Source organism: Castor canadensis, chromosome 16, assembly GCF_047511655.1.
Source record: "Castor canadensis chromosome 16, mCasCan1.hap1v2, whole genome shotgun sequence".
In the NCBI taxonomy this organism is placed as follows: domain Eukaryota; kingdom Metazoa; phylum Chordata; class Mammalia; order Rodentia; family Castoridae; genus Castor; species Castor canadensis.
Genome location: NC_133401.1, coordinates 18,614,343 through 18,627,203, shown reverse-complemented (window position 1 = coordinate 18,627,203; position 12,861 = coordinate 18,614,343). Strand labels below are relative to the sequence as shown.

The 12,861-nt window shown below is 37.9% G+C and overlaps 1 protein-coding gene across 1 annotated transcript; it reads left to right on the top strand.

Annotated features, from left to right (window-relative positions):
• Positions 1 to 5,319: 5,319 nt before the first annotated feature.
• Positions 5,320 to 12,334, top strand: LOC109697582 (binder of sperm protein homolog 1). The gene is made up of 3 exons (XM_020181273.1): positions 5,320 to 5,380; positions 11,706 to 11,837; positions 12,195 to 12,334. Exons 1-3 carry the CDS (start codon positions 5,320 to 5,322, stop codon positions 12,332 to 12,334), a joined length of 333 nt encoding a protein of 110 aa, XP_020036862.1.
• The last annotated feature ends 527 nt before the right edge of the window (positions 12,335 to 12,861 follow it).

Genomic DNA, 12,861 nt, shown 5'->3' with positions numbered 1-12,861 from the left:
GGTGTATTGATGAGGTTTGCGGGGGCTGAGGCCAAGGACAACAATATTAATAAACAGAAGAAAGTGTGTCCTGCATATTTAGCCATGAGGAGCTGGAGGGGTTTTGACTAATTAATGAAAGACCTAAAATTTTCTATGGAGAATAGAATTATGAGGGAATTGAAACTAGCTGTCTGAAACACATTGTCTCATTTGTTATAATTTTGCATTTTTGTTCTAATTTTTAAATGATTTTCTACCATTCTGGAATTTTTTTAAAAATTTATTAGGCTATAGTCATACAGGGAGGTTCATCGTGACAATTCCAAATAGGGGGCCGATATTGTATATTAGTTAGATCACCCCCCACCATCTCTGTCCCTTGACCCCCCTCCCTACCCCATTTTAAGCAATTGCAAGAGGTTTCATTGTTCTATTTTGTATAGGTACATGAAGCTCATCAACCATATACCCCCACCTAAATCTTCATTCACCCTCCCCACACACACACACTGAATTTTTTGAAGTCCATAAGCTCTCTCTTGGTGTCTTTCAAGATTGACCACATATTACAGTTGATCCCAAATAGGACTCCTTGGTTTTACAGATGAGGAAATTGAGGCTAAGGGTCTTACTAAAGCCATATGGCAAATGACCATAAGTCACATTGTTGCCATGTTCTTATTTCCCAATCCTGGGTATTTCTACAATAAGAGACTTTAAAGTTTTGGTTTTCTCCTATGGCAGCCTCCTTTCCCCTGTCTATTTTGTCTTTATCCCTGCCTTCACTGGTTTTTATAGTTCTTGAGACAGAGTCTAGCTGTGCCATCCAGGTTGGCCTCAAACTCAAGATCCTCCTTCTTCAGCCTCCCAAGCACTAAGATTATAGATGTGAACTTTCACTCCTGGCTACCCTCACTTCTCTCTCCATATTTTAGTCTTGCTTTTCCGTCTGTTGAACTCGCCCTGACATTATCATCTCTCTTCTACTCTCTCCTTTTCTATTCGCTTTATATCTCTTTCTTTGTTTTTGTTCACTCTCTCTCTTTCCCCATCCCTCTCTCTCCCTCCTCTCTCTTTCTGTCTCATTCGGATTTGAGTGTCTAACGTTCATATATTATATATCATATTATAAATTTGTGTGTGGCTATGTGGGTGTATATCTTTCTATGAACTCCTAATTTTAAAAATAGAATGTATAGTAGAGATTATCATGCTAAGCAAAATAAACCAGATTTAAAAAGTCAAATATCACATGTTCTCTCTCTTTTGTGGAATCTAGCTTTAAGCGATTAATGAAGGAATGTAAAATAGGTTCTGTTTAGGGGTAGGCACCAGCATGAGGGGAGAGGATAAACAGAAAATGTATGAGGGGAGTGAATATGTTAAAAATATTCTATGCACATGTGTGAAAATAGAACAACAAACCCTTTTGAAATTGTTCCAAGAAGGGGGGATGTGAGGGGGAGTGATAGAAGGGATGGGTCTGATTGGAATACATTGTATGTGTATGTGGTAGCATCACTGTGAAATCCCTGTATACAATGAACATATGCTAATTCAAATGGAAGGAAAAAGAATATATGGTGGAATAACCAGAGAGCCTTGAAAATACAGACTCCAGATTGACTGTTATCAAAATGGCAAAAGGTACCAAGTGTTGGGGAAGGCTTCAAGAAGAGGAATCCTTATGTATGAGAATGTATGAATGAGAACATAAATTAATACAGTCATTTATAGAAAACATTATGAAGTTTCCTCAGAAAACTAGAAAGAGAATTGCTACTTTTGTCACTTGCATTTTTGTACAGTTGTTCATCTCTGTATTAGAAGAACCAATGAAGTCATGGGAGCAATGAGTCCCTCTGGGGCTCTTTTTAAATATTTTTATTAGCATATGTCAATTGCACAAAGGGATTTCATTGTGATTTTTTCTATATATGCACATAATGTACTTTGATCAAATTCACCCTCTCTGTTACTCTTTATTTTATCCCTTCCCTCCTTTTTCCAACTTTAACAGGTTTGTTTTATTTTCATATATGACTATAAATATCTCAATCATAATCAGCCTAATCACCCTCTCCTTTCTCCATCCCTAGTCTGCTGGTCCCACCCTCAGTAGTCCCCATTTTACACGTCATATTTTAGGTCTAGATTCTGCATATAAGGGAAAACATGCAATATTTGTTTTTCCAAGTCTGGCTTATTTCGCTTAACATTCCCATCTCCAGTTCCACCCATCTTACTGCAAGCAATATAATTTCATTCTTCTTTATGTGGTATATATACTCTATTGTTATTTATACTATCTTTTCTTTGTCTATACATTGATTGATGGGCACTGGGTCTCTTTCCTGCACCACAATCTCACTCACAGACAGAATAGGCTGCCATCTTCCTTGCTAGAAAGCCAACATGGCTCTCTCTTTCAAAAAACCTTTCCTGACCTCAGCCCATCATGAGGAGCTCCTCAAGATTCCTCTGCACCAGCAGGTGAGGTGATAGAGCTATCCAGGTGATGATGTTCTTAACATGGTAGTGGTGCAATGATGGATGTCATTGGCTCATTTAAGGCAAGACAGAGGTCTTGTGGCACCTCAGGGAAGCAGAGAAAAAGTACCTTCCCTAAAATCTTCCCTATCTCCTTTGGAAGGACAACATTTTTTAAATCTTTGCATTGTGCAGTGCAATAAGAAGGACACTGGTCTGATAGTTAGAGAGCTACTACCCACAGTAATTTATTTAATCCCACCAGAATCCCATGGGACAGACAAGGAAGCCTCCCTGGGTCTCTCCAGTAGATTCTTCAACTCTGACTTCCAAAGATTGGTAAGCACCAAGATACAGATATCTGGCTTACAAAGATAGATAAGGTCCAAGGTGCAGATAAACCCATGACTGCTCAGGTGAGCCTTGATGGTTATCTTTATGGAGACAACTCTAATTTCATTACCATGGCTTTTCCTTGTTAGTTATTTCAAGTATTTCTTTTTCTGTATTTGTTCCTTTTCAAAGCTGATGGCTTAGCTTTGGAACATACAGAGGGGGAGGAAAGAAGGAGAAGAAGGAGAAAAGAGGAGGAAGAAGAGGGAGAGGAAATGAGGGAGAAAGAGAATGGGAAGAAAGGGCAGGTAAAGAAGGAGAATGAAGAAAAGGAGGAGGAGAAGGACAAGAATGGGAAAGAGGAGAGAATAAGGAGAGGAAGTAGAGGGAAGAGAAAAGGAGCAGGGATAGAGGGGAGAAGGTGGTGGAAGAGAAGATGGAGTGGAGTTGGAGGAAAGGGGCTAGATGATGAGGAAGAAGAGACATAGATGAGAAGAAGGAGGAGGAAAAAGAAGAATTGGAGGAGGAGAAGAGATGGGAGGAGTAAGAAGATAAGGAGCAGAGAGGCATTAGAAGTAGAAAAGGGAGGAGACAAGGAGGAGACAGGGAATGATGGCTGGGAGCAGGGAGGTGGAGGAGGAGGGCACAGGGAGGACACAGAGGTTGTAGTTGATTCCCAGCATTACACAGTGAGCTGATTGACCACCATTCCTTGAAAGAAGGAACATGGCTCAGCACATGTGGCTTCGCTTGGTTTGGATCAGCCTGCTTCACAATGTGGTCAGTGTTGAACATGAAGGTGAGGAGCAATGCGACAGCAGTTAGGGCTGAACATTGTAAGACATGCATCTTGCGGTCATACGTAAAACAATCTGAGATGCTGTGGAGGGTAGGAGTCACCCTAACTTCATGTGTTCTAAGAAAGGAAAAGATACTCTCTGTATCTTCCAGGTATTTTTACGCAGGAAACACACACTAGGAAGACTCAACTAATAAAAATGGAAGAGTGGGAGTGAATATTGGGGCATTCTCCACACACACACCATGTAACTTGATAGTCATGTGTCCCCTTCACTCTCACATATTTTTTATTTTATTTTTATTAGCATATTATTGTTGTACTGGGGGTACATTGTGACATTTACAAAAGTGCTGACAATATATCTTAGATTCACCTCCTCTATCATTCTCCTTTATCCCCCCTCCCCGCTTAGAACACTTTCAACAAGTCTCACTGCACCATTTATAATACATTTTAAAATCCTTCTGTAGAGGTAAAACAAAACTAACTTTTGTAAAGCTTTTTTTTCTCTACCAAATTCATGTTGCCTTTCACAATACTGAGGGGACAATATAAGAAGGGATCTCATTCAGAATGCATGTCTTACCGCTGGATAATGATCTTGCATAGTTGTGAAAACAATTTTTTTGGAATAAACAAGAATACTAATGTTACATGTATTACTTTTGCGGGGCTACACTGGGGTTTGGACTCAGCCTTGTGCTTGCAAGACAGGCACAGTACCATTTGAACAATGCCCCCAGCCTTTATGCTTTCATCATTTTGGGGATAGAGTTTCATATTTATGCCTGGGAACTTATATTTATGTTTCCTATTTAGCTGGAATGACAAGCTTGCACCACCATGCCTAGCTTTTTACTTGGTCGAGATGGGGTCTTACTAACTTTTTGCCCAGGCTGGCCTTGGAACTGTGGTCTTCCTGATCTCCACCTGCCTAGTAGCTGGGCTTAGAGATGTGAGCCCTGTGCCCAGCTCCCATGTATTATTTTTAAGTATTCTTCAGGGCATCTTTGCACTTAAAAAAAAAGAAAAGCAAAGTGTTGATGAACACTTTTTTAAGAATAAAAACAAGATGCTCTCAATATATAACCACTGCTTTCATATCAGCTGGAATTTCTATTTTATACTTTTTGAAAAGACTCACACTTTTTGAATTGGCCATAGGTTTCTCTTTTTACATGCACATAAAAATGTGTATAAGCCAGGCACTGATGGATCATGCCTCTAATCCTAGCTACTTAGGAGGCAGAGATCAGTAGGATCATGGTTCAAAGCCAGCCTGGGCAAATAGTTCGTGAGACCCTATCTCAAAAAAACCCATCACAAAAAAAGTGTGTATATGAGTAATGACACTGGTTATGGTGTTCCTGAGATATCTCTGATTTCAGTGTCTGGTTTCCTGAACTGTTCATGTCCTATTTCTTCACGTGATATTATCTCTGTGCTATCCAGAGCCTTGCTAATGAAGGATTTTTCCCTGAAATAATGCATAAAAGAATAAAAGCCCCTTTGTATTGGGCACTCTCACCTGTATTTAAAAAGTGATATAGTGCTAGTCTGCTTTCGATCTTTAGAACCATTGCTTACTCACTACCACCCTCTGACTTCACAAACATTTGCTTTCTGGAGGTTATGAGGGCTCCATTCTAGTCTCCAGAGGTTTCTTTTTGAGTTACAGAAGTGCATACTGCAAGCTTTTGATACTGGTCATAATGGCTACAATGACTGTGTCCCCACAGCAACTGCCCTTCATATCACAAGATGCCATCAAGGGTGAGAGGCATTCTGATTTTGAAGCATTTAGACCATGAGAAGCATTGCATTTTAGCATCAATGCCATGGAAGGTTTGGGATCATTGATGTGCACAGCATTCCGTGATTAAATCTCATGAATGTCTTCAACCAATGAGTGCACAGGCTAGCAGGGAGACAAACAAAAGAGACCATGTGTGGGACGTACTAAATTGTCTATATCCCTGGCCTGGAAAAGAAGTGACTGGATTGCAAGACTTCACAGAAGGCTTGTTTTGAGTGATCTTGCTCCAGGGCTCAATGTTTGGGTCTGTATAATTTCTCTATTATTCCAAACTGTTGGGTTGTCTAAGGTACTACACAGGAGTAGAGTCCCTCATGGGGTGGACTGTCCAGATGGACAGAACCCATTGTGCTCAGTTTACCTGAAATTCTGGGCTTACTATCACTGCCCATAGATATTTCGGGCTCCTGTGGGATAGGGTTGCTCACCGGCTGCTCATTTAATTTCAGCAAAGGTTTGTGCTAAAATGTGAGTCTTGCATTGCCAAGCTTTTATTATTTTATGGAGATGAGGAGGAATGATAGCCCAAGCTCTCATGTATCTTCATTCATGGAGAGCTGAGACATCTCCTTGCCTCCTTTGTCCCATACCTCTCCCCTTGAGACAAGCACTTCAAAGTCCAATTTGTTCTCTGGCTTCTCCTGGTTCCAGCTGAGCTCCCCCTGTGACCTTGGTTGAGGCTTTGAGCCTCAGTTGTCTCTTATTTCCACATTTGAAGCAGGGGCATCAAGATTCTTGCTTCTTGTCAGGCTTACTGGAGAGCTAAGTTGCCATATGTGATGCTCAAGACAGGATTGCTGTTGTTGTGTCCTTGTTAGTAAAGAGGCAGAATATGGGTTTGGATTTAGTACAGGTTGACTATCCCATTTCCAAAGTGCATGGGACCCAAAGTCTTTCATATTATAGATTTTTCCAGATTTTTAACTATTTGCATAAACACAATGAGATCCCTGGGGAATGAGACCCAAGACTAAACATGAATTTCATGTGTGCTTCCTACACACTTTATCCAATAGCATACAGGTAGTTTTACAACATATTTTTTAAAAATTTTTGTTCAGGAAATGAAGTTGCCTGGGGTGGAATTTTTCACTTTGGTATCATGTAAGTGTTCAAGAAGTTTTAAATTTAGGAACTTTTCAGATTAGGCTTGCTCAACTTGAAGTTAATATTCACAGAGTGAGTTTAACTACTTTTCATAAGTGGGATCATGATACTCACTTTGCATAAATTCCTCCAGTTCATACATGTTGTTGCAAATGGCATGATTTTCTTTTTTTTAAGGTTGAAAAATATTTCATTGTATGTATATACCATATTTTTAAACCACCAATGAATACTTCAATGAATCCACCAATAAATACTTAGGTTTTCACATATATTTTCTTTTCTTTGTGGTACTGGGGTTTGAACCCAACCAAGCCATCAAGGAAGGCTTGACAATCCAGTCACTTCTTTTCCAAACCAGGTATACAGACAATTTAGCGCATACCATGTGGGATCTGTGTTGTCTGTCTTCCCACTAGCCTGTGTTCTCATTGGTTGAAGACATTCATGACATTTATTCACAGAATCCTGGCACACAGCAGATCCCAAATTTACCATAGCAGGTACTCTAACACTTAAGCCATATCTTCAGCCCCAGGATTCCATACCTAGACTATTGTGATTCATGTTACAATGAACATAGGAGTGCAGATAGCTCTTCAAAATCCTAATTTCAGCCAGGTGTGGTGATATATGCCTATAATCCTAATACTCAGGGCCAGAGACAGGAGGATCACATGTTCAAGTTTAGCCTGGGCTACCATAGTGAAAACCATGACTCAAAATATACTAAGTCTGATTCATTTGGAGATAAACCTAGACATAAGATTTTTGTATCATCCAGTGTTTTTAAAAGATAAACTGCACTATTTTCCATAGTGTCTATTCCATTTTACTCCATAATTCTTTGCTATTATGATTAAGTCAGGTTTTTCCTTTAAAAATGTTTAAACCTTTATATTATGGAAATGTTCATAGGACCAAAGAATGATTCAATATCTTCCTGATGTATCCATCCATACCTTCAGTAGCCTCAGTCATGTCATCTTTTGAGGTTGGATCATCAGGCAGGGCATTGTGAGCTGGCCTTACAAATTTGAATCTCAGCCTGAGAATGAACTCTTGAAAAAAACTATTAACATAACATAATAACATTTACATTCTTATGCTTATAATTGGCATGAAAAGGAGTCCAAAATAAATGTATATGAACAGAAAAGTCATTGGGTTGGTTATTACAAAAGGCCTCAGGATAGGTAGTGGTGTTATGGTTAGAGCAGTGGGTTAGACAGATAAGTCACCTTTCCATTACTGTAACAAATACCTCTAATGATCATCTTATAAAGAGAAAAATTTTAATTGGCTCACAATGTTGGTGATTTTAGTCCACAGTCAGTTGACTCCATTGCTTTGGGGCTTGGGATAAGGGAGCAGAACATGATGGAGCAAAGCTCCTCAACTCATGGTCAGAAAGTACAAAAACAGCCAGGTGCCAGTGGCTCTCGCCTGTAATCCTCACTACTCAGGAGGCAGAGATCAGGAGGATCAAGGTTCAAAGCCACACTTGGGCAAATAGTTCTCAAGACCCTATCTCAAAAAAACCCATCACAAAAAGGGGCTGGTATTATGGCTCAAGGTCTAGGTCCTGAGTTCAAGTCCCCTCATCGCCAAAGAAAAGAGAGAGAAAAAGGCTGGTGTTCCAACTTCTTTTTCAAAGACACACACTCCCAATTACTTAAGACCTCTGACTAGGCCCTATGTCTCAAGTGTTCCACCACCTCCCAACAGCGCCAAGCTGGGGATCAAGCCTTTAACACATAGGTTTTGGGGGGACTTTCCAGTTTTAAACTATAGCAATGCCAGCTGTATCTTATATGTTGCTACCCAAATCCTTTTTTTACTAGAATGCAATTTGGTGAAGTATTTTTGTTTCTTTTACTTTCAGTGTCAAACTTGGAAAAATAAATATTTGTTCAAAATTGTGTCTTTCAGATGAATTTATACCTACTATACGTGAGTTTATTTTTTAAATATTTTATTAGTCCTTTTTAAAATTTTGTTTAAAAAATGAAGTCAATGAATACTTCTGTTCTTGGTAAGAAATCATATTTTCATTAAAAAACTAGTTTTTTATATACTTACATGTGTAGCAGGTTCCATTTCAAAAATAGTTAAGTGAAAGAAGAGGTTATAATTTTACTATCAACTTTGCTATTAACACTTTTGAGTGCTTAAATATTTCATCACATGCAATTTGGAAATGTTATTGTTACATTGAGTCTTATAGAGCATAATGAAATAGAAAATGCCTTCTCTCAGCTAAAATTAAAGTACAAAATTTCCATGGTCATTAATATATTTATCTTGTTGATGTTATAAGAGATAGTAATCTACAAGCTTAGATAAAATAACAGACAAAATTACTTTATGATGATGTACTTTAGAACCCTTAGGAACCTTATTAAAATTGATTGGTTTTAATTGGAGATTCTAGCTGTGTCCCTGGATATAAGCTAAACGTAATATTGAGTAGTTTTTCTCTGCACTGGTAAGAATCAGCTCACTGATAGAAAAGAAAAAGATTCTATTTTACATGAACAGTGAAAGATACCAAGGAATGTGTAGGATTTATATAACAGAAATGATAAAATCATAGTGAAGAATATGTAATTAGTTCTGAAAATAGAAGACCATGCCATATTCCTGAAATAATCCATTAACAATGTCAATTTCAAATTAACGTTTCCACTTAATGTCATTTTATATAAGATCTCACTTTAAAGTCTAAGAACAATGAAACAAACTTCACTTCAAATTTTTTTTTAGATTCTACAATTATATATCCAGAGAAAGAAGGCAAGTATATCAGAAAACTTTCACTACAAAATATGTTTTCTTTTAATTTTGCAAAAATGATGGAAATAGTAATTTTGTTTCTGGTAATTTTTTTCTTTTTCTTGCCTTTTATAAAATGTAATATAAGTACCATACTATTTGAAATAGAGAGATATAAGCTGCCACAAACTTTCATCAGCACTAAATGTTTACGGTCTCTAATTTCTGCCAATGTAATAGAGAATGCTAGGTTTTAAAATTCATGTAGAAAAACATCCAATAATAGTCAGGAATTTTATGAACCAAATTGTATTATGGTAGAAAAACACTCATTGGTCTTTAAACACACTAAAGTTATTGTAATATTAAAAGCATGGTATTAGTGTTGGAAGAGCCAAACAATAATGATAAAAAGTAATATTTTGTGATGATTCCAACCATTGCTAATAATTTCAAGAAACTCAATAGAAAAAATGAATCCAAGTATATATTAGGATTTAGTGTACAGTTTGAAGTATACAGGTATTTAAATGTACAAGAGGTTTATTTCATCATCAAATTGTCTTTATTGAATATGTCTTTGAATAAAGTTGCTTTGTTCTCTTGCATAATCTACCAAAAGAAATTCTTAATTGATTAAATTTTCCATATAAAAGAAACAAAATCATTTAATATAAGAAAAAATGTAAGAAAATATATATATGACCTAAGGAAAAGCATATGTTCTAAAAGAAGGCAAAGATAATCTGTCATACTGGTAAACATATTTGGTGGGAGGATTACTGGTGTTTTGAACTCAGGGCCTCACACTTACTAGGGAAACACTTTCAAAGTGCCAGGCAAAAGAACACATTTCTAGAAAAATTTAGGTGTTGACCTTTAGAAAACAATATCCACCAATGTTCAAACTTGACACATGTTTTGTCCTAATAACCTTGCTGTGAGGAGTGTAAACTATAGAAACAATTGTTCCATAAATAAAGATTTATGTACGTGAAATGCCTACTGCAACTCTGTTTACAGAGGAGGAAGAATTTTGGTGAATCCATATCAAAGGGCATAAGTCAACATTAGGAAGAAGAAGGTAGAACTAAAAATTTTATTTTTTTAAAAGATTTCCTCTGGGAAGACAGCATGTGGCTGAAGTGGTAGAGCACTTGCCCAGCAAGTGCAAGGCCCTAAGTTCAAACCCCAATACTGCCAAAAAAAAGTTTTTAAGATTTCCATGATGTGTTCAGTTAGAAAATCAAAGGGGGGAGAAAGTGAGGGAGGGAGGGGAGTAGTGGGGAGAAATGACCTAAACAATGTATGTACATGTGAATAAAAACAGAAAAAAAGAAAATCAAATTATGGATATAAAGGGTGATTCATTTTGAGGGGTAGGAAAATCTGTGTATGTTTCCCTATGTCTGCCTGTGCACATGTGTGTGTTGCATGGTTTTAAGTATATATACATATATGTGTGCTGTATGTTTTTATATATGCTTAATGGTTATATTCATATATAGGCATGAATATATGTGTGTACACCCCCCAGGATCCATGGAGAGTCTGTTCCGTGACAAATACCAAAATATGCAAACTCTTGAGTCCCATATATAAAATTTTTTAATACTTGCATATAACCTACACACATGTTTCCATATTCTTTAAATCATCTCTAAAGTATTGATAAGACCTAATGCTATTCAAGATGGCTATGCTGTATTTTTAGGGAATATGACAAGAAAAAACTCTGTACATGTTCAGTACAGAAACATTTTTATGAATATTTTCAATCTGGAGTTGGTCAAATTCATGCATGTGGGTCTCATGGAAATGGAAGTCAACTTTGTATTTAGTTTTATAGGTGAGAAAGAGTATGGGGGAGAGAAGAGAGAAAGGGGGAGAGAGAGAGAAAAGGAAAGGGGGGAAAGAGGGAAGAGTGGAAAGAGAGGAGAGGGGAGAGAGAGAGGAAGAGGAGAAAGAAGGAGGGAGGCAGAGGAGAATAGAGGGAGAGAGAGGAGAGGGGAGAAAGAGGGAAGGAAGGTAAGGAAAGGAGGAGAGAGAGAGAGAGAGAATGATGATGATGGAAATCCCAGGACTGGAGGGGAAGTTGGTAGATAAATGCCCTGCCTGCATTCATGATCCCAGGCTTAGCATAGGTTTCTGTGAGTGAGGTAAATGGTAAACCGGAGTGTTTCAAGACTGCCTATGCCCTGAGAAAAAGTTGGACAGTGACATAAAACAAAATCTTTACCATTGGAGGCCCAGCACCTCTGCTATTGTGTAGTGCAATAATATTCTTCAGAACTGAACATTGGCTCTGATCTCAGAGTGCAGAAACTCCAAGGAGGAAGCCACTTTTTCACACTCTACTAACACAAGCAGAGAGAGATGAAGGATTTTTGTTTCCTCTAGATGGCCAATGTGTCTTTCCATTCTGGTATAGACATGAAAAATATCATGACTGCGTGAAGTTGAATGCGAAACACAGGTGGTGCTCATTACATAGTATTTTTCAAGGATACTGGAAGTATTGTTCTCTGGAAGGTGAGTGTCTTGCCTCTAAATACCTCAAGATGATACTTGAAGGTGGAGGTTGTTTTGGTCTCTGGGGCTATTTAGTGAGAAACAGAATAAGAAATCGGAGCCAATTCAATTGTGAAAATAAGAGATGCCAACTTCTAGAAGTATGAAAATCACATAGCACCAAGGATAGATTAGTAGTTAGACTACATTAACTTGAAAAAAACCTATCAGTAGAACACACCAAAGCAGTACGGGTTTGCAACCTCCACTCTCAATCTTGTTCTCATATGCTTTCAGTGCAATAGGGCAGAGAAGATGGTGCTGGAGGGAGCCACAAATAGTAGAGTTCCTCTTACAACTGCCTCTTTCTCTGTGCAGATTTTGCCCAGTGTATGTTTCCCTTCTGGTACAGACGCACAATTTACTGGGAATGCACAGAGGATGGAGAGGTGTTTGGGAGAAGATGGTGTTCACTGACCAGAAATTACAACATGGACCGGGTTTGGAAATTTTGCTGATGATGGAGATGGAATAAGTTTAATCATTCTTATTGGGAGGAACCTACAGTTTTTGTTGGGAGGATGTAGGGTCCTCATTAAAAGGTTATTTTCCCCTCTAGAATGTGAGTTGAAAGTAATATGGCTATAATAACTTGGAACTTTGGTTCTGGATGATAGAGTTCTAATATGGAAACCTGTATTCTAGCTCAGCATTTCCGTGTGCTAACTATATAAAATTAGGCCCTTTAAAATGTGTATGAACTTTGGGTCATAGTGATTTAGGTTCATCAGCTGTTACAAATGTACCACTCTGTTGGGAAATTTTGTTAGTAAAGGGAGTGATACATGTGTGTATGATAAAGGAGAACACAGGAAGTGTTTGTTATTTCCACTCAATTTCTCTGTGGACTTAAAATTAGTCTAAAATTGAAGTCTATTAAAAATGCATTCTTGAAGCAAGGTCAAGTTATGAGAACCAAGTTCTTGTTTATGTTTCCTGGGACTATCCCCTGCTCTGTTTTACTCTACTTGACTTACTTCACCAC

Coding starts and splice junctions, on each gene's coding strand:
- LOC109697582 (XM_020181273.1), top strand. CDS start 5,320: ATGGCTACAATGACTGTGTCCCCACAGCAACTGCCCTTCATATCACAA. Junction 5,381..11,705: donor ATCACAAGATGCCATCAAGG/GTGAGAGGCATT, acceptor TGTTTCCTCTAG/ATGGCCAATGTGTCTTTCCA. Junction 11,838..12,194: donor GAAGTATTGTTCTCTGGAAG/GTGAGTGTCTTG, acceptor TTCTCTGTGCAG/ATTTTGCCCAGTGTATGTTT.